We start from the raw sequence: 22,632 nt of genomic DNA, 5'->3' as shown, positions 1-22,632 counted from the left end.
CATAGGGAGCATCGGGGAGCATTGGGAAGGCGGTCCCCTGGGTGGAGCATTAGAAGGAGGGTCTAGTCGGGTAGGTGGGTATCTGGACCGTCACCCAGCCACTGCCACTTGGCTGGGTGAACCGCAGAAGCAGGCCACTCCCCCATCCTCTCACGATGGGTTGTGATTCTGCTTCTGGGGGTGGTCCAGGACCCACTCTGGGTGAAGCATACCCCATAGAGCTCTCACCACTATGGGGCTGCAGGTGTAGGACAGGCCACTCTGCCACCGTGGCTTGCACCCAGGCCCATCATGTCCTGTGGGGCGAGGGAGGGCAGGGGGGGGTTCGGAGCTGGAGGAGGCCAGATGTTGATGGCCTCGGTTGTCTGGTCGCCGTCATCTCCAACGATCAGCTGCATCCTGGCGTCTTTAGGGGTGTTGATCGGCACGGAGATAGTGTCGGCACCCAGGGTGCGGGCCGTGGACGCCCCGCCGCATCTAGTGGTGCTGCTGTCGAGGGGTTTCGGTGAGATTGGGTGACCGGGGCCTGGAGAAGTTTAGCGCCGCTGTCAAAGGCCCCTCGGTGGTGGTCGATCGGGTCCGTACAGCCGGCCTGCGGCATCTCCTTGATCCCAGGGAGAAGCCGCCGTTGATCAGGAGCAGGCCAGGAGGTCGAAGCAGGGCAACGACTCCAGTCCCGGTTGCTGCGGCTGTCTCTTCCGCCGCCTAGCTGATCCATTTGATCCGCGGGGTCTTTCCTGATTCCTGAACATCCCTGACGTCGCTGTTGTCCAGGGAGGCATAATAGGGAGCCGAGGATGGAGGCACCGGCCCCACTCTGGATGGCTGCAGCAGTTGCAGCGGCTCGGGGGCGTGTTAGAGGCGCCCCATCGCCACTGCCCCCGCCGGTGTTCGGGCCCGTGGGGAGATGACAGGCTAGGGCCCCGCGGGGTACTCGCCGTCGCCGCTGCCGACGATGCCGCTGCCTCCGCTCCCAGGTGGTCTGCAGCGCCTCCGTTGGTCGTTTGGGGAAGCCGCCGGAGTCGAACAGGTACGGGGGCTGGGGCAGGGCAGAGATGTTGCCGCAGTCGCCTGGAAGCCGGTCAGGGGGCCGGGGCAGAGAAGAGCCTCCGGCCCCTCCTGGATGCCCGCCAAGGGCCAGGGGGCGGGCCTGGGGAAGCCCTGCCGCCACTGCCATCGTGGCTGCCGGCTCCCCGAATAGGCGACCGAGCTGGGGCTTGGGAGTCGTTGCCACCGCCGCTGAAGGCGCCTCCGCCGCACAGCTGGTCCGCGGAGACGCCGCTGCCGCCCGGGAGCCGGTCAGGAGCCGATCAGGGGGCCGGGGCAGAGCAGAGCCTCCGGCCCCTCCTGGATGTCTGAAGGCGCCTCCGCCGTACCGCTGATCTGCGGAGACGCCGATTGCCGCCCGGGAGCCGGTCAGGAGTCGATCAGGGGGCCGGGGCAGAGCAGAGCCTCCGGCCCCTCCTGGGTGCCTGAAGGCGCCTCCGCCGCACAGCTGGCCCACGGAGACGCCGCTGCCGCCCGGGAGCCGGTCAGGAGTCGATCAGGGGGCCGGGGCAGAGCAGAGCCTCCGGCCCCTCCTGGATGCCTGAAGGCGCCTCCGCCGTACCGCTGATCTGCGGAGACGCCGATTGCCGCCCGGGAGCCGGTCAGGAGTCGATCAGGGGGCCGGGGCAGAGCAGAGCCTCCGGCCCCTCCTGGGTGCCTGAAGGCGCCTCCGCCGCACAGCTGGCCCACGGAGACGCCGCTGCCGCCCGGGAGCCGGTCAGGAGTCGATCAGGGGGCCGGGGCAGAGCAGAGCCTCCGGCCCCTCCTGGATGCCTGAAGGCGCCTCCGCCGCACAGCTGATCTGCGGAGACGCCGTTGCCGCCCGGGAGCCGGTCAGGAGTCGATCAGGGGGCCGGGCAGAGCAGAGCCTCCGGTCTCTCCTGGATGCCTGAAGGCGCCTCCGCCGCACAGCTGATCCGCGGAGACGCCGCCCCTGCCCGGCAGCATGAACATTGGTAGAGGCAGGGCAGAGGCGCTGGCCCCCGCTTATAACGGTTGCCAACGGCCCAGGTGATGAGGCGGAGATGTCCCGGCACCCCAGCAGCTGTTTCGGGAGGCAGCAGGTGGCACCATTGCCCAGCTCATCTGCCCGAATTTTTGGCCCCACCCCAGGGGTCCGCTGACATCCCTGGGGGGCTCCTGGGGGGACGCCTTACCGTTGGGGGCTACGGAGCTCTCCCCAGCGCGTCCGCCATCTTTGGAGCAGGAAAAAAAAAAAAAAAAAATTAATTAATAGCCCAACAAATTAAAACAAAGGTTCAATGTTAATGCTTCCTTCTACTGCAACAGAGGAAGTCTGTCCTTTTTCCCTTCTCCCCCTCACTTTTTCCCCCTTTTTCCTCCCCACTGTGTCGTACTATTTGCTTTTATTTTTGTATTTTATTCTACAGGTGAAACTCGAAAAATTAGAATATCGTGCAAAAGTTCATTTATTTCAGTAATGCAACTTAAAAGGGGAAACTAATATATGAGATAGACTCATTACATGCAAAGCAAGATAGTTCAAGCCGTGGGGCATTGCCAAGAGAAAGATGAGACATGAGACCGAACAATGCAGAAGAGCTGAAGGCCGCTATTGAAGCATCCTGGTCTTCCATAACACCTCAGCAGTGCCACAGGCTGATAGCTTCCATGCCACACCGCATTGAGGCAGTAATTGCTGCAAAAGGGGCCCAAACCAAGTACTGAGTACATATGGATGCTTATACTTTTCAGAGGTCCGATATTGTTCTATGTACACTCCTTGTTTTATTGACTGTATATAATATTCTAATTTTCTGAGATTGTGGATTTCGGGTTTTCATGAGCTGTAAGCCATAATCATCACAATTATGACAAATCACGGCTTGAACTATCTTGCTTTGCATGTAATCAGTCTATCTCATATATTAGTTTCCCTTTTAAGTTGCATTACTGAAATAAATGAACTTTGGCACGATATTCTAATTTTTCAAGTTTCACCTGTATAATCTAATAAAATATTACAAACTAGAAAAAAATAAAAAAGTACCAGTTTTAATTTCTTTGGTGGGTGTTCCTTTGCGGAATCACTTTCCCTTTGCACTGACAAATGTATGATGAATTTTTCCATGTTTATTAATATGCACCACTACCAACTAGTTCAGGGGTCTTCAAACTTGGCACTTTTAAGACTTGTGGACTTCAGCTCCCAGAATTCCTCAGCCCTCATGGCTGGTTGAGGAATTCTGGGAGTTGAGGTCCAAAGGTCTTAAAGTTGCTAAGTTTGTAAACTCCTGCGGTAGCTCTCCCTTCTGAGCTCTTCCACAGTGTAGTAAGAATGCACCCCTCCAATCCCTTCCCTGTACCCTTAAAGACACAGGAAGCAAGTGCAAAGCAAAGCAAGAAACAAAGCAAGAAACACAAGCTGCCTCAGGCTCACGTGTCACAATGTTACAATCCTAAACTGAAAGGCTCTGGCAATTGCAAAAAGCTTTAGCTTTAAATTTAAAGTTTAAGTTTATTGAATTTATATACCGCCCTTTTCCCGTAGGACTCAGGGCAGTTTACAAAGTATTTAAAAACATCAATACAATACAAGAGTTAAAAACAGTTAAAATAATTAAATTTGATCCCTGAGGGAAAAAAAAAAACACCTCTCAGCCCAGGCCGGAAAGCTCAAAGAGCCAGGTCTTCAGGTCCCGGCGGAATGACCGAAGGTCGGGGGCAGTCCTAAGCTCCACAGGCAGCTGGTTCCACAGGGCAGGCGCGCCCACTGAGAAGGCCCTCCCCCTGGGTGTTATCCGCCGGCAGTCTTTTACAGGCGGCACCCTGAGAAGGCCCTCCAAGTGGGAGCGCACAGGACGAAGGGAACTTGATGCCGTTTACCTTTAAAGAAAACTTTCTAAAAGCCATAGACAGACTCAATTACAGGGGGTAAAACTAATTACATTTGTTTAAAGGGATTAAACCTTCCCTGTTGTCTTTTTTCCCTTTTTCCTGCCCAAACCACCTCCTTTTATAGCCTGTCCTTTGCTTCCCCCCCCTTTTTTTTTCTTCAGTTCACCTCCAGCTGAGCTGAAGCACCAATCAGCTGCAGCCAATTAGCTGGAGCCCTGCTGGCTCCCGGGGTTTCTGCTGAGCTCAGACAGTCCTGCAGTTGCAGCTGCTTCTCCCTCAGGCTTGGCTTGCTTCAGCTCATTCCCCTCCCCTGCTACACTTGGCTAGCAGTCGTGTACCACCTGCCACGTGGCAATGTACCACAAGCGGTATGCGTACCACTGATTGAAAAGCCCTGCCTAAGACCACTCCCACCCGCCCAGACAGGCAAGACACCAGAATATAAACAGACAGCAAACAGCACTCCTTACTAGCACTGATGATGTTACCTAGTTAGGGTAATGAAACGTTTGCAAGAAAACAAGCAAGCTCAGAGAGCATCAAGGACCCCACAATTGATACAACTATCACATGCTTTATTTTGGATTGTCCTAAGGGACGATCTGGGCAACAAGAGTGATAATGGAATAAATACAACTCATTTAGCAATTTCATATGTAAAAACAGATTGGCTAAATGCACAGAGAAATATATATGGATATATTATACTAAGTATGTTTTTGATCAAAATCTAGAAAGTCAGAGAAGTTGGAGAAGCAATACCAATTTTTATCAGTATTCCATGTTTGTATACCATAGAAAAGCTTGTGTTTTTATGTATTTGCCTCCTTATACTGGTTATTTCTGAAACAAGCATTCTGGGAGACATGGAGAAGAAAAGTAGTGTGAAAACTATTAATTAAAATATTTATATTTTGCCTTTTAACTTCAGCAGAGGTCTAAAGTGGCTTGTTGAACTTGAATTGAAATAATATAAACTAGAACGGGTAGGCAACCTCGGCTCTTTTATGACTCACGGACTTCAACTCCCAGAATTCCTGAGCTGACTCAGGAATTCTGGGAGTTGAAGTCCGTGAGTCATAAAAGAGCCGAGGTTGCCTACCCTTGAGATAGAACAAAACAAAGCACAAAACAAAACTAATGAAGTTGATAATGGGACCGAGTAGAGCTGCTGCAGTTGTTGTTGATGAAGAGGCTCTTAGAAAAAAAAAATAAGCTGCATTAAATTTAATCATATATTAAAAATTTCCAGTTTTTGAAGCAACATATTTCTTGCTTTGTCGTATATTTCTGCTCTTGCATGAATGGGTTTATATTTGAATCCTTTCATTAATAAATGCTATGAGATCTAATGAATAAGAACTAAAACCTTCAAGCTCATCAAGCATCAGTAATAAGAAATTATCAGGAAGATCAAAGTGCAAGAAAGGAAAATTACTTCAGTGTTTTCAGTTTTTATTAACAGTACAAGTAATGGTAGGAATGAAATGAAATTTAAAATAAAGGCATCTTGAACAATATTAAGTTATGTGATATCCATTTAAATACTTTTAATCAATATAGTCAAAATCTTCTGGTATACTAAATGTTTTGTCAATTTTGTTGTCTTCAAATCCAAACTTCCGTTTAGCCCAAGATTTCACAGCAAATATATTATCTGTAAATAAAATAGATGAAAAATAATGGATGTTAGCGCTTCAAGTGTTTATAATGATAATCATAGTAAAAGACCCTTAGTGTTTAAAGTTAATTAACCTATCTACAAATTGTCATCCTGAGGCCGCTCCTCAGAGATAAATCACCTTTTTGGCTGCAATATCCAACAGTGATTATTTTGTAATTTCCAATTCTCATGTAGAGATGAGGATGCTGGTGATGACCTATAAAGCCCTAAATGGCTTGGGTCCAGGATATCTGAGGGAACACCTGCTGCCAGCATCAAGTTCCCTTCGTCCAGTGCGCTCCCACAGGGAGGGTCTTCTCAGGGTGCCACCGGTAAAAGATTGCCGGGGGATAACACCCAGGGAGAGGGCCTTTTCTGTGGGTGCGCCTGCCCTCAGGAACCAGCTGCCCGTGGAGCTTAGGACTGCCCCTGACCTACGCTCATTCCGCCGGGACCTGAAGACTTGGCTCTTTGAGCTCTCTGACCCAGGCTGAGAATTTTAACTGGGGTTTTATTTTCAGGGATAATTTAATCTTTTAATTCTCTTTTAACTTTGTATTTTATATTGATGTGATTTTAAAATGCCCTGTAAACCGCCCTTAGTCCTTCGGGAAAGGGCGGTATATAAATCTAATAAAATCTAAAAAATCTAAATAAAAACTACACTGAAATCCCTTTCCTGTATGAGACATTTCAGTAGTAATAGTTTTCCAAAAAGCAATTGATTGCACCATAGGCACAGGGCAAATAGTTCAGGCTTAGAACTTGATATATACACTTAGTAACTGAGGAGTTATATGTGTTTGAAAAGTCACATGTCTCTGGAGGTTTCTATACTGGTAGGCACCAGTTTTTCCTCTGTTTATTTAAATTCTATCTAGATTTTAACCAAAATTGTTTACTTCCCATTTGATTCAGAAATTTTAAAAAAGAAACCAATCCTTCCCTCTCTACACTGAAGCAGAAGACTGAAATATTTCCCTAGAACTCAATAGAATAAAATTACGATAGTTTCTAGACTTTATGCTAACCTTGATTTCATTTTCCTGTTGATTTAAGTGTCACAGTATTTCCTAAATAGCATCTTGCATCCAGTTTAGTATCAAACAGATACAAAAATTATAAAACTGATGGTATTGTAACTTTGAAAGAATTGTACCTAATGAAGCATGATTGTTCAAAAAACTTGTCAATAAAGTTAGAGGGAAAGATTTTTGAGAAAAATTAATACTATAACGATAGGTGTTCATACTGTATATGACGCACACAGTTTTCTCCAATTTGGTATGTTAATTTTATAACAGGAGCTGCCCACATGGCAACTGATACTAAACTGTTACAAAGAGATAAAAATCACAAGGAAAGAAATCAAGTATTCAATTTGCTTGAAAACACTTAATATGCTATTCTTTTATCCTTCAGTTATTAGCAAACAACTGAACTTAACTTACTTAACAACTGTGTTATTAACTGAAAAGCTGCAATTATTCACTTAACAATTGTGGCAAGAAAGGTTGTAAAATGGGGCAAAACTCACATAGCAACAGAAATTTGGGGATCAATTGTGATCGTAAATCAAAGACTACTTGGTAGATGGCAGCTCTATAATCAAAGAAGGACTTTCTCAGATGGCCCCTTCTAAACTTTTGAGGAAGAATCTCTAAAAACTATTTCAATGAACTAGCAATTACATATAAAAAACAATTTTTTATTTAATTATTTGCACTTTTATTGATTCATTTTAGGTAACATATGCAAATTACTTCTCAGTGATAAAATTGATGTTGAAACATGATTATGTACTAATTATTTTGAACATGTTTACACATGACTGTTCCTGGAAAATTGTCCCAATGTGGAATATGATGTAATGTGATGAAATTGTAATTACAACGTAAAATCATATACCATTCATATTATTATTCACAATAATCTGACAATGAGCAAATCAATTTATTGTCAGCTGCTCTGTAGGATTACCATGATTCATATACTACTGTGCACTCTAATTTAAAACCCCAAGTAATTTCAGATTAATTTAAACACACATTTTACTGCTTTTTATTCAAATATATGATTAGTTTGCACCATTATTCATCATTATTTGCAGATTAGTTGAAGCTTGTCATTCAGTGTGCATGATTGTGTATCTTAGCATCCAAACAATAACAGAAGTGATACCTAGCAAAACTGAGTCTATATCTAACAATGAACAAAAACATTGAAATGTTTGAATCAGAAATCACAAAAATTATATTTATGTTTGCATTTATGACCAATAGCAAACTTTACCAGTAATAGTTATTTTATGAGTTTTCAGCAATCTGTTGCCTGGCAAATAAGTCAGTTCTATGTAAAAAAAATAGTAATTAAAATCTTAAATTAAAAATTGTTTTTTCCCATGTATTTATTTTTGTTCACAGAAGAATGTGTAAAATAATGTAATGCAGACATACCAGTCCATCTGTTGGCTGCTTCCTTAGCTATTTTATTTCCTTGACCTAAAAAGAAAAAGAAATAAAGAAATAAAATTCTATAGAAGCAATTCTTTAGATCAATAACTGAACAGATTCAAAAGAATAAAACTATATTTTCAAACTTATTATACATTTTAAATAACTTGAACATGTTTTACTGTTCTTTTGAAGTTAATATTCAACCAATTCTCAAAGATTAGTGAAGTTACATCAAAGTGAAATTATATGCTGAAGTAATAGCTTCTACTAGTTACAACGGAAATTTTTTGACATATCTTGCTGTACTATAGGAAAATAAGAATCCTTTAGTGCTTCACTGAATTAGAAGAGGCTATGCTCTAAGAAGAAACACTTAAACACAAAAATTTTAAAAATAGGGTATCTGAATTCTGTGATGCATAATAAAGAATTTTATTTGAAATAATGCTTTTATTACTACTTTTCATCAAAACAAAACATTGACGAATTACAGAATCTTGTAAAATCCCTTGCTCATTTGTTATAAATTACTGGGGCAACTTCTTAATTTTTTTTAAAATTCCATTTATATCCCGCCCTTCTCCGAAGACTCAGGGCGGCTTACAAGCTTAGCAGTAGCCTTCATTCTATGTATATGCCTGCTTATTAGGGCTTTCACCCCCCCCCAAGCGGCATTATTACAAAGTCAGCTTAATTGCCCCCAACAATCTGGGTCCTCATTTCACCTACCTCGGAAGGATGGAAGGCTGAGTCAACCTTGAGCCTGGTGGGATGCGAACCTGCACTAATTGCAGGCAGCTGGTGTTACTTAAGGAGGCATTAGCCCACTACTCCACCAAGGCTCTTAATGTTCCAGTTCATATATTCTCATTATTCAAATTCCTCTGCTATGGGAGAATTTATGAAATGGGAATTGGCAGCTAGTAAAGTTTATAAGTGTATGCTGAAAAAGCTTCTGTATACAAAGTTCTACACCAGACATGTCAAACACAAGGCCCAGGGGCCGGATCCGGCCCGCGAAGTGGTTTCATGTGGCCCGCGAAGCCATCCTGGAAACAGTGAGGGAACGGCCCCCACTGCCTTGGCCTTGGCCCAGAGACCCTCCTCCTGCCAGAGACCCTCAGATCTGTCCCACTCCTGCCCAGGCCCCCATAGGCACCCTTGATGCGAACGATGTAGAACTGGCCATGCCCACCCAGTAGGCCATATGCACTCTAGCCACGCCCACCCAGTAGGCCACGCCCACCCAGGCCATACCCACCCGGCCCCCTGAGGGCAACTGCAATGCTGATGTGGCCCTCAATGAAATTGAGTTTGACACCCCTGTTCTATACCAATGTGTTTGATTGCTTATAGAAACAGACTACACTGCTAAACACCTAAAATATATACATCCATTTTATGAGACTATTTAATCACATACCAAAATAATACAGAAATATTTCTAGGCTAGCCTATGATCACTCAAAAGATTGTGGGAAAGGGGCTATTGGGACACATGGAAACTACTCTTATAGCAAATAAGATTTTACAGTTCTCTTTTCATTTTCTGAATTGCATACTACAGCAGGCTTCCATAGTGAGATCCTGAAATTATTTATAGTTCTCACATCCACATATAGCCCTGGTTTGTCAGTACCTGTCCAGCACTTTAATGGTAATGGTCAATGTACAAGTTTGTCTCTGAGAAAAATTAATGCAACATAAAATGTTTTCTTGTTATAAATTTACACTATTAGCAAGACTTAATTTGCAAAATGAACTGTTAAATATGTGGCAGGATAAGTGCCCAACTCTAAATCCTATAACATAAAGAACTATTTTATTTAAAACTTGCAGATGAGATCATACATCTGCTTTAAAAAAAGTGCAAGTATTTAGAAAAGCTTCCATATTTTTGACTTTGACTATAAAACAAAAACATTTTTAAAATGAAACATAGTATGCTAAACAATTCAGTAAATAAAAATATAACTTCAGATTAAAAAATATAATAAATTTAAAATAAACTAAAGGAAGGAAGGAAAAAGAAAACAAAAGAAAAAAGGATCCTGTAAATTATATTACAAAGACAGGTTCTCATCTAAAATGATATGTATTCCCTGAAATGATAAAATGAATCATGGATAAAATTATGATTTCACTGGAGATACCATAGGACCAAAAATAAATATCTCACTTACTTTTAATAATCATATTTTAATCAAAATATCAAATAAATTAATGATAAAACTTTACAATTTTATAAATGTTTTATTGGAAATAAGCAAAAATACTTAAAATTGGAAACACTATTTGTAATAGGATCTACCTGCTTGCTTTTACATAATTTCTAAAATTTGGGTCCCATTTTGTACGTAACTATTCTTATTCACTGAAATCAAAGAAGAAAAAAAGAGAAGTAAAAAACCTGCTTCAAAATGCTGCAGCTTGCAAAAAAGCTGGCAGGCAATAAACTTTTTTCATTCTTTCCTCCCATGCAGACAGAGTGTGATAACAACCACAGCCCATTTTCTCTTTCCTTTCTAGCCTAGTATTTGAGTGCCTTGGCATTCTTGCAACTTTTTCCTTCTTCATAGTCCTTTTCCCTTGCTCTCTATTGCAACTCTATCTATAAAGAAATGGTCATACAGTCCAACCGTCATGTTAAGAAATCCTCTTATACAGTAAAAACAGAAATTCAAAAAGTTTTATTGTATTAAGATGTTCCTCCTTGTTCCTCTGAAAAATATTGATAGACAATAAATAAAATTGCTGCAAATCAGTTGTAGATTTTCCCTGCAAATATTTTATATTTTTAGCCAGACCCCAGACCTCTAAAATCTACAGTTCTAAGACAAACATAGGCATCTTGAATAAATAGTGATACATCCAAATTAATGTTAACTATCTTACCAGTGTTGGCCCAAAATAGGATTACAGACTAAAACCAAACTCTGAGTAAGTTCCAACTCCTGAGTTAATTTTAACCATCCTGTATAAAACCTATCTGAAGCTTCCAATGTACATGAAACAAAATTTTGTTTTAAAGCACCACTCCATTGGTTTACAAAGATAGAACACTCAATTTTTTATTGCAGAAGTCACATAAATAACTTGCAGCAATTTCATCAACTTTGTATGACAGTTATTTGCTTAAGTGTTATTAAGATACCCTTCTTGCTCTCAGGCCATGGAGATATATTAAAAAATTCTTCAGGACATGTCATCACATGGAGTTTCTATCTCTGTTCCGATTCTGTTCCAATGAGGCACGCTAAAGCTAAATGAAGTTGATCTGACAGCAAATGGAGTTTTCTGCCAGAAAATGCAATACAATCCCGTTCTTATCCATACTCTGAGGGAAACCAGTAGGTTTCCAGATGCTCTGATGCAGGACCACTCATTCTCTAGCCATGAGGCTCTGAGGCTCTATTATCCCTTGTGCTTTTCTGCTAGAGAGAGCCCACCCAAGCAACTGGAAAAGCTCTGTGCTTGCTACAGAACAGAAAAAAATAGTGGGAGCAGAAAAACTAGAAGCCTCCGTAGAATAGAAAACCTCCTAAAGAGATAGGCACCCTTTATCCTCCCTCCTTCTGTTCCTTGCACTTGCTCTTATCTCTGAATTTACAAGCAGCAGTCACCTACAAGTGAGGGTAGCAGTTTTGGAAGCACATCAAGAAGTATATTGTGTGTGTGTGGGGGGGAGCAGATTTAAAAGGAGCAGGCCTTCCCCTACCTCAGGGACACAGGTAGTCCTCAAGTTACAAAGGCAATTGGGACTGGACTTTTCCAACAGGAAGTGTTGTGGTTGTAACGTGTGATGTCACGTGACTGCATTGCTTAGTGACAATAATCTCGGTAGTCCTTGTTGCCATAATTAAGCAGAGTTTGCAGGTCCTTAAGTCAGGACCTCATGTGACCATGACTTGTGACCTTGGAAGACTGCTCTCTTACAACAAGCAGTCAATGGGGAAGCCAGCATGAAGTCACAGGCCCTGGGCAGCTTGCAAGCAGGCCAGCAGATGGATGAGTGCTAATGAGTGCAGCCCCAAAGGAAAGGGCTGTTGTAGTGCTGTGCAAATATTGGGCAAACAGGCATGTTCTACAGATTGCAGGCAGGGAGTGTGCACATACAACTTATCTTGTACTCTGTAGTGGGCTCCTTAGGAAAAAATATGGCAGAAGCAAGTTATTGGAGCAACTTGCAACCTTCCCTTCCAGCTTCCCCATTGACTTGGATCAGGTGACCATACAATGCTGCAACCACGTAGGTGCCTGAATCACAATCACGTTATTGAAAGGATGATGTGACAATTGGAACTTTTTTTTAAATTCCATTTATATCCCGCCCTTCTCCGAAGACTCAGGGCGGCTTACAAGCTTAGCAGTAGCCTTCATTCTATGTATATGCCTGCTTATTAGGGCTTTCACACACCCCCAAGCGGCATTATTACAAAGTCAGCTTAACTGCCCCCAACAATCTGGGTCCTCATTTTACCTACCTCGGAAGGATGGAAGGCTGAGTCAACCTTGAGCCTGGTGGGATGCGAACCTGCACTAACTGCAGGCAGCTGGTGTTACTTAAGGAGGCATTAGCCCACTGCTCCACCAAGGCTCTTTTTTTTTTTGAGCTTTGGTCATAAGAACCATTCATTCGGTGCCACTGAAAGAGTAATTGCTAATTGTAGGTGTTAATTCCACAAAAACATATAATCAAGGTAAATACAGCAAGAAAAGCGAAGTATGAAGGATCAACTGCAGATATAATACAAATATAGTTCCAGTTATAAATTTCTGGAAAGATAATAAAATAACTTTACATTATTCATTCAAAATTCTTCCAGTAGTTTTTCCACTGCCAACATATTTCTTAGAAACAGCACTCAATAGAGAAAAATAGTTCGTGGGAAGGCAATTAACAAGAGAAAATTTATGCCATACTGGTGCTGTATTTGAGAACATACTCTATCTTTAGGTATTAATATTGGATTTATTATATTCAAAAGGGGAAAGGGGAAGAAAAGAAAAAGAGATCTCAATGCATTAGAACCATCAACCTTTTTTAAATGAAGTTGTCAATTTAGAAAGTGTGGAGTATCATGAAATAACAAATTATTACTTTAATTAAAAAAAATAAGTATAATTTGAATTTTCATTGAGAATATACTGGCAATGTAGTGAAATAACGAAAAAGGAAAAAGGAAAAAGAAAAAAGTTTTGACCGGGAAAAACATCAAGCATAAATAGCTGAATTTACAAAACAAGAAGTAGCTTGGACCAGTATGAGTTGTCAGCTTGCAAATATCCACCAATAAGCAAATTTTGTAATCTCTTTTTCAGCTAACAATAGCCAAAATACCCTGAAATACTTTCAACTTAGTTATCAAATAACACCATATGTGATAAATCCTCCCCCACCATTAAAGAAAACATTTCTGTAAGGCTACTCTATCTTTGGCTTAGATTCATTTATTCCAGTACCTTCTAAAATTATAATTGATGCCCTGCAGTTGCAGCCAGGTACTTTTCTGAAAGAATAATTCTTTGTATTTAACTAATGAGACAACTAATGTAAAAGCAATGACTGTTCTCTAGGTCATTAGAACAGTAACCTATTGTAGGCAAAACCTATTCAAATGCTGACAATAAAAAGTAGTGAATTTTAAAGTACAATAATTTTTATTTTTAAGATGTAAATTTGCTTTGATAACAGAAATTGGAAAATTGAACTTAAAAGGGTGAATCCAAAATTAGTGAAGTATTATAAAATAGAAATCCATTCATTTTAAAGAGACACACATCCCATTTAAAATAAGGCTGATTTATACCAATTAATATACTATTTATAAGTATACGTTTTATAATTAGTGCAGTATGGGGCTTTCTAACCTATAATGCAGGAACCCACCAAGACGGTTTTAGCATAACTGCTGCATATATGCTTCTCTGTGTTCTGCAAGTATTATGTTTTGCTATAACACTATAGAGGTAATCCTTGACTTATGATCCCAATTAAGCCCAACATTTATGTTGCTAAGTGAAACATTTGTTAAGTGAGTTTTGCTCCATTTTACGACCTTTCTTGCCACACTTGTTAAGTGAATCATTACAGTTGTTAAGTTAGTAACATTGTTAATTGAATCTGGCTTCCCCATTGACTTTGCTAGTCAGAAGGTTGCAAAAGCTGATCACATGACCCTAGGACACTGCAACCGTCATAAATATGAACCAGTTGCCAAACATCCGAATTTTGTTGATGTGACTATGGGGATGCCACAATAGTAATAAGTGTGAAAAACAGTCATGTCACTTTTTTCAGTGTTGTAACTTTGAATAGTCACCAAATGAACTGTTGTAAGTCGAGGATTACCTGTATATAGCTTGTGAAACCTTAATAAAATGCAGAATTTGACTAGATAATAAAATTCAAAGCTGGACGCATACTAACAAAAAAGGCACCTGTATTTGTAAAATGTAAATTAAATTAAGTCTACATCTATCTGGAATTTCAGAATTCAGAAATCAGAATTTCAAAGAAGTTAACTGGAGTCAAAACTAAATGAGCAAATTAGGACATGAAAGTGATACTATTTTATCAGTCAAGAGTAAAGAATTAATTCTTTATAAATGTAAAAGGAAAAAATGGAAAATTTGATTTACTTAAATGCTGACTTGACAAAGGTAATATAAACCTGCACGCTAGTTCGTGGTAAAGAAGTGGAAAGCAGTAATTTTGTTGGGTTTTTTTAATTTCAGAATACATTATGGAATTATGGAACCCCTAATCCCCAGGGTGATTTGGCAGCCTTCTCTTTTAGCCTTTCAGAAGACCATCAAGACCTGGCTTTTTACCCAGTTGCCAGGATAGAATCAGGATATAATTACTGGGTTTTATTGTTGTTATGAACTGTCAAGAATAGTGTTCAAAATGTATACATGTATGCTAACTTTTAATATTTCTTGCTCTGAACCATAAAGGCGGATGTGACTTTGCTTATGCATTTTCTCAATTTAAGAGAAATCCATAATACATGTTGTGGCAAGAAAACCTAGACCACAGGTGTCAAATTCGCAACGTCACATGACATGACTTTTTTCCCATTGCCGGCAATGGGGTGGGCATGGTTTTGGCGTGATGCATCTGGCCTGCGGGCCGGCACTTTGACACCCCTGACCTGGACAGTTGCAATATCCCTGTCCCAAACTCTCCAAAGGTCATCAGCAAATGAAACCAATCCCATCTTTGTGCTATACACTGGCCTGAACCTAGAATGAAAAGGGCTCAAATAATTTGCTTCATCCATGGCTCTCTGAAGCTGAGAATTACCCCTTAATCAATCTTTCCAAATGGTTGGAGGCTGGACCAAAGTTGTCTAGGAAGGCTGCGTCAAGGAAGGTCTCTTGAGAAGGAGGAGCAACATCTCCTCCCTCAGGGCAAGAAGAATACCCCCTCCTACAAAAAGGAATTAGCCACCATTTGGACCAAGTCACATGCCACCTCCAGGAAGCTTTAACAAAGAAGGGCATAGGTCTAGAATACAAGTAACCAAGCTCACAGCTGCAATGACCCTATTCACTTCTTCAGAATAAATTGGCTCAAACTCCTCCCAGATAACAGGGTTCAGATGTGTTGTATTCACTTCCAAAAAAACCTGCCTAGCCAAAGTCCAACTTCAAATGAACTTGAGAGACTGATAGATGCTGAGAATTTTTCTTCACAGTTAAAACAGATGGAATAGTTGCAAATATAGAGATGGTAATTGTAGAGAAGGCAAAGAAACCTAAAAAAGATCATACAAAATAAAGACATTTCAATCACAGCAAAGATCAGAATAATTAAAGCATAGTCTTTTTAATAGTAATGGGATTGTTGTGAAAACGTGACTGGGAAAGACTGAAAAACATACACCTTGGATTTATGGATCTGGAGATCATTAGAAGGAGTACCAGGGCCTGCAAAAGAAACAGTCAATCAGTTCTGGATCAAATAAAGGCTAATTGCTCCCTTGAGACAAGAATCAGCAAGAAGAAACTTAAATACTTGATGTGAATGCATGATGGATTAAAAAGAATTACTGTGCTTGGCAAGAAAAGCAAAAAGGAAAGTCAATGGATACAGTGGTTAGTAGTGATCAAATGAATCCTTGGAAAGTCCCTGAAAGAGCAATATAATTGTCATAAGAAGCTTGTGAACTTTTGCTCATAAGGTCACCATTTATCGTAAACAGTATATATCAACTGGAAATCTTGGTAGGCCTTCTGTTCTTTATTTTCCACATTTTTGCACGGTGTTATTAAGCTACATATAAAAGTTAAATCTTGAATAATTATCAGTATTTTTACGAGATGAACTGATGGTATCAGTTTAAACTTGAAACAAATGGCTAGCTCACAAATGATGAAAAGGCAGAATTTGCTTTCCGTTCTTTTTTTTTCCACTTTTGTAGTATATGCACTAATACAAAATAATAAACACAAGCTAATTACTATCCAGATATCTAGGAGATGGAAACTGGGAACTGCTCTGTGTGGTTATGTAAAACTGAAAAATACAGCAATAGATTTTCTAGATCACTTTCCACTGCTGAACACAAAGTCAAGTGCTCAACAAACTAAGTAAAAGACAAGCTGTATCTTTTGTTACTTAATCCTTGACAAATGGTTTTTGAATAGCAATGTTATTGACATTATTAGATTTTACAATGCATGCTGATTAATACTCAAATACCATTTTTTTAACAATATAGTTCCATAGAGGTCTAGGTATACAGTTGCAAGAAAAAGTATGTAAACCCTTTGGGATTACGTGGAGTTTTGCATGAATTGGCCATAAAATGCGCTCTAAAAGTTATGTAGGTCACAACAATAGAAAAACACAGTCTGCTTAAAATAATACTACACAAACATTAGCTGTTGTCATGTTTTAATTGAACATAACATGTAAACATTCACAGTGCAGGGTGGAAAAAGTATGTGAACCCCTAGCCCAGCGGTGTCAAACTCAATTTCATTGAGGGCCGCATCAGCATTGCGGTTGCCCTCAGGGGGCCGGGTGGGTATGGCCAGGGTGGGCGTGGCCTACTGGGTGGGTGTGGCATCGTTCGCATCAAGGGTGCCTATGGGGGCCTGGGCAGGAGTGGGACAGATCTGAGGGTCTCTGGCAGGAGGAGGGTCTCTGGCTAAGGCAGTGGGGGCCGTTCCCTCACTGTTTCCAGGATGGCTTCGCGGGCCACATGAAACCACTTCGCGGGCCGGATCCGGCCCCCGGGCCTTGTGTTTGACATGTCTGCCCTAGCCTAATGACTTCAAGAGCTAATTGGAGCCAGGAGTGAGCCAACCTTGACTCCAATCAGTGTGAGGATATTGGATGTGTTGCTGACAGCTGTCCTGCCCTTTAAAAACACACACCTGTTTTGGGTTTACTGGTCTTAAGAAGCACTGTCTGATGTGAACCATGCCTCTCAGAAAAGAGCTCTCAGAAGACTTGTTGACTCAAGAATTGTTGACTTGCATGAAGCTGGAAAGGGTTACAAAAGTATCTCCAAAAGCCTTGATGTTCATGTGTCCACGGTAAGACAGACTGTCTACAAATGGAGAAAGTTTAGCACTGTTGCTACTCTCCCTAGGCATGGTTGTCCTGTAAAAATGACTGCAAGAGCACAGCACATAATGCTTAATGAGGTAAAGAAGAATCCTAGAGTGTCAGCTAAAGACCTACAGAAATCTCTGGCACATGCTAACATTTTTGTTGACACATCTACAATAAGGAAAACATTAAACAAGAATGGAGTATATGGGAGGACACCACAGAGGAAGCCATTGCTGTCCAAAAAAAATATTGCAGCACGTTTGAAGTTTGCAAAAGAGCACCTGGAAGTTCCACAGCACTACTGGCAAAATATACTGTGGACAGATGAAACCAAAATTGAGTTGTTTGGGAAAAACACACAACACTATGTGTGGAGAAAAAAAGGCACAGCACACCAACATCAAAACCTCATCCCCACTATAAAACATGGCGGAGGGAGCATCATGGTTTGGGGCTGCTTTGCTGCCTCAGGGCCTGGACGGATTGTTGTCATTGATGGGAAAATGAATTCCAGAGTTTATCAGGACATTTTGCAGGAAAAGTACGACCATCTGTCCGCCAACTGAAGCTCCGCAGAGGATGGGTGATGCAACAGGACAATGACCCAAAGCACACAACTAATTCAACAAAACAATGGCTTCAACAGAACAGAATACGCCTTCTGGAGTGGCCCAGTCAGAGTCCTGACCTCAACCCGATTGAAATGCTGTGGCATGACCTTAAGAGAGCGATTCACACCAGACATCCCAAGAATATTGCTACACTGAAACAGTTTTGTGCAGAGGAGTGGTCCAAAATTATTCCAGATCGTTGTGCAGGTCTGATCTGCAACTACAGGAAACGTTTGGTTGAGGTTATTGCTGCCAAAGGAGGGTCAACCAGTTATTAAGTCCAAAGGTTCACATACTTTTTCCACCCTGCACTGTGAATGTTTCCATCTTATGTTCAATTAAAACATGACAACAGCTAATGTTTGTGTAGTATTATTTTAAGCAGACTGTTTTTCTATTGTTGTGACTTACATGACATTTAGAGCGCATTTTATGGCCAATCATGCAAAACTCCACATAATCCCAAAGGGTTCACATACTTTTTCTTGCAACTGTATGCTAGCTTTTAATATTTCTTGCTATGAACTGTGAAGGCAGATGTGACTTTGCTTATGCATTTTCTCAAATTTAAGAGAAATCCATAATACATGTTGCGGCAAGAGATAATGCTTACCTTGTTGTTGTTAGTTGCAAAGTCGTGTCCAAAACATCGGGACCCCATGGACAACATTCCTCCAGGCCTTCCTGTCCTCTACCATCTTCTGGAGTCCATTTAAGTTCACGCCTACTGCTTCAGTGACTCCATCCAGCCACCTCATTCTCTGTCGTCCCCTTTATCTATCCTAATCTTTCCCAGCATTAAGCTCTTCTCCAGTGAGTCCTTCCTTCTCATTAGGTGGCCAAAGTATCTGAGTTTCAACTCTAGAAACTGGCCTTCTAAAGAGCAGTCAGGGTTGATCTCCTCTAGGACTGACTGGTTTGATCACCTTGCAGACCAGGGGATTCGCAGGAGTCTTCTCCAGCACCATAGTTCAAAGGCCTCAATTCTTTGGTGCTCAGCCTTTCTTATGGTCCAACTTTCACAGTCATACATTGCAACTGGGAAGACCATAGTCTTGACTATACGCACTTTTGTTGGCAGGGTAATGTCTCTGCTTTTTAGTATGTTGTCTAGATTTGCCATGGCTTTCCTTCCCAGGAGCAAGTGTCTTTTAATTTCCTGGCTGCAGTCCCCATCTGCGGTGATCTTGGAGGCCAGGAAAATAAAATATGTCACTACCTCCATTTCTTTCCCATCTATTTGCCAGGAATTGAGAGGGCCGGATGCCATGATCTTGGTTTTCTTAATGTTAAGTTTCAACCCAACTTTTGTACTCTCCGTCTTCACCCGCATCAAGAGGCTCTTTAGTTCCTCTTCACTTTCTGCCATTAGGGTGGTATCATCTGCATATCTTAGGTTTCTCTCGGTAATCTTAATTCCAACTTTTGATTCATCTAGCCTGTCTTTCTCATGATGTGTTCTGCAAATAAGTTAAATAGGCAGGGTGACAGTATACAGCCTTGCCGGACTCCTTTCTCAATTTTGAACCAATCAGTGGTTCCGTGTCCAGTTCTCACTGTTGCTTCCTGGCCCACATACAGGTTTCTCAAGAGACAAATAAGATGGTCTGGTACTCCCAGAACTTGCCACAATTTGTTGTGATCCACACAATCAAAGGCTTTAGCATAGTCAATGAAGCAGTAGATGTTTTTCTGGAACTCCCTAGCTTTCTCCATGATCCAGCGTATGTTGGCAATTTGATCACTAGTTCCTCTTCCTCTTCGAAATCCTGTCTGTACTTCTGGTAGTTCTCGATCCACATACAGCTGGAGTCTAGCTTGTAGGATTTTAAGCATAACTTTACTAGCATGAGAAATGAGTGCAATGGTGCGATAGTTTGAACATTCTTTGGCACTGCTTTTCTTTGGAATTGGAATGTAAACTAACCTTTTCCAATCCTGTGGCCAGTTGTTTGCCAAATTTGCTGGCAAATTGAGTGTAGCACTTTTACTGCATCGTCTTCTAAGATTTTGAATAGTTGTCACCTCTATTAGCTTTGTTGTTGCTCAGATTTCCTAAGGCCCATTTCACTTCACATTCTAGGATGTCTGGCTCGAGGTCAGTGACCACCTCATTGTGGTTTTCTGGGATGTTAAGCTCATTCTTGTATAGTTCTTCTGTGTAGTTTTGACACCTCTTCTTAATCTCTTCTGCCTCTGTTAGGTCCCTGCCATTTTGGTCCTTTATCATGCCAATCTTTGCATGAAACGTTCCCTTCATCTCTCCAATTTTCTTGAAGAGATCTCTGGTCCTCCCTATTCTATTGTTTTCTTCTATTTCTTTGCACTGTTCATTTAAGAAGGCATTCTTATCTCTTCTAGCTATTCCCTGGAATTCTGCATTCAAATGGGTGTATTTTTCTCTTTCTCCCTTGCATTTCGCTTCCCTTCTTTCCTGAGCTATTTGCAAAGCTTCCTCAGAAAGCCATTTTGTTTTCTTGCATTTAATTTTCTTCAGGATGGTTTTAGTTGCTACCTCTTGTACAATGTTGCGAACCTCCGTCCATAATACTTCAGGCACTCTATGAGATCTAATTCCTTAAATCTATTTGTCACCTCTACTGTGTATTCATCAAGGCATATGATTTAGTTCATATCTGAGTGGCCTAGTGCTTTTCCCTACTTTCTTCAATTTAAGCCTAAATTTTGCAACGAGAAGCTCATGATCTGAGCCACAGTCAGTTCCTGTTCTTGTTTTTACTGACTGCAAAGAGCTTCTCCATCTTTGGCTGCAGAGCACATAGTCAATTTGATTTCTGTGTTGGCTGTCAGGTGATGTCCATGTGTAGAGCGGTTTCTTGGGTTGTTGGAAAAGTGTTTGCTATGACCATCGTATTCTCTTGACAAAATTCTATCAGCCTGTGCCATGCTTCATTTTGTACTCCAAGGCCAAACTTGCCTGTTATTCCGGTTATCTTTTGGCTTCCTACTTTAGCATTCCAATCCCCCATGATGATAAGGACATCATTTTTTGTTGTTAGCTCTATAAGGTGCTGTAGGGCTTCATAGAACCGGTCAATTTCATCCTCTTCAGCACCGGTGGTTGGGGCATATACTTGGACTACTGTGATATTGAATGGTTTGCCTTGGATTTGAACTGAGATCATTCTGTCATTTTGTGGATTGTATCCCAGTATTGCTTTTCCTACTCTTTTATTGACTATGAAGGCTAGTATACCTGATGGTCATCTGAGTTAAATTCACCCATTCCTGTCCATTTTAGTTCTCTGATTCCTAAGATGTCAATGTTCAGTCTTGTCATCTCTTGTTTGAACCACGTCCAGCTTTCCTTGATTCATGGATCTTACATTCCAGGTTCCTATGGAGAAAAAATCTTTACAGCATCGGACTTTCCTTTCACCACCAGACACATCCACAGCTGAGCGTACTTTTGGCTTTGGCCCAGTTGCTTCATTCTTTCTGGCGCTACTAGTACTAGCTCTCTGCTCTTCCAAGCTTCTTCCCATCTCCGGAGAATGGCAGAACCCAAAAAGAATGAGAAATCCCATGCACACAGAACATAAGGTTCTGACACTCCCATTCTCAGAAAAGAGGACGGGTGCCTGAACTTGTGCAATATTATGGGCAGCCAGGAGCTTCCATCGAAGGCGGAAACCGTAGCAGAGAGGAGATGGATCTTTTCAAGGTAAGTGAGTTCAGTGTGGCATGAAGGGAAGGGGAAGCATGAGATATCTTAGTGGGTCAGGAAGGCCTTGGGGGCCTGTTCCATCACTAGGCCCCATGGCCTTCCCCACCCTGAGATACTTCATGTTCACTTAATGAGCTGTCAGTTGTTATTTAGCAGAGAGCGATCTCGCTCAAGGTACAAGATTTACTCCCACAAATTCTTGAGTTACGAATGGAATGGGCAGGCTCCATTGCATTCGTAACTCGAGGACTATCTGTAAATGGACTAAGTAGCCAAATGGATTTGAAATAATATTTTGAAATTAATTATAAGAATCCTTCTTGTGGGTTGCTTAAAATTCTGTTAAAAATATACAGTATAAGACTTTGAATTTAAGTGTAAAGTCTTTCAATGGAAAAATATTGTGTGTTAGAGAAAAACAAGGTAAGAGGAGAAGGCTGGACACTAGAGGCAACTAAAGAAGAAATCCACTAATACAGAAAGGAAAAATTATTTAATTTTGGAAGAATTCAAGGATATTTGGGGAAAATACACTAAGAAATTTCTATTAAGATGTCTGCTATCATAAAAATGGGCTTAAAAGAGGAACTGGAAGAAGATACTATTGAGAATAAGGCTACTTTGGATTTTAAAAAATGAAGATTCTTAATATATTGTTCTTAAAAGCTGTTAATGGTTTTTTACTGAATGGGCCTGAATGATGAGGTTTTAAAGATTTGTTTATAGATAAGAGATAC

The 22,632-nt window shown here is 41.4% G+C and overlaps 1 protein-coding gene across 1 annotated transcript in view; it reads right to left on the bottom strand.

The window, feature by feature from the left end:
- Positions 1 to 5,311: 5,311 nt before the first annotated feature.
- The window catches only part of MND1 (meiotic nuclear divisions 1), a 61,718-nt gene continuing 44,397 nt past the window's right edge, over positions 5,312 to 22,632 (bottom strand). Inside the window, exons 7-8 of the mRNA XM_083367980.1 lie at positions 8,026 to 8,070; positions 5,312 to 5,563 (exon numbers count right to left, since the gene is read on the bottom strand). Coding sequence (XP_083224106.1) covers positions 5,457 to 5,563; positions 8,026 to 8,070 — 152 coding nt within the window. The 3' untranslated portion in view covers positions 5,312 to 5,456. The remainder of the gene's footprint in view (positions 5,564 to 8,025; positions 8,071 to 22,632) is intronic.

Source organism: Vipera ursinii (genome assembly GCF_947247035.1).
Source record: "Vipera ursinii genome assembly, chromosome: 7".
In the NCBI taxonomy this organism is placed as follows: Eukaryota; Metazoa; Chordata; class Lepidosauria; order Squamata; family Viperidae; genus Vipera; species Vipera ursinii.
The sequence above is the reverse complement of the archived record's forward strand: the minus strand, read 5'-3'. Positions and strand labels throughout refer to the sequence as shown.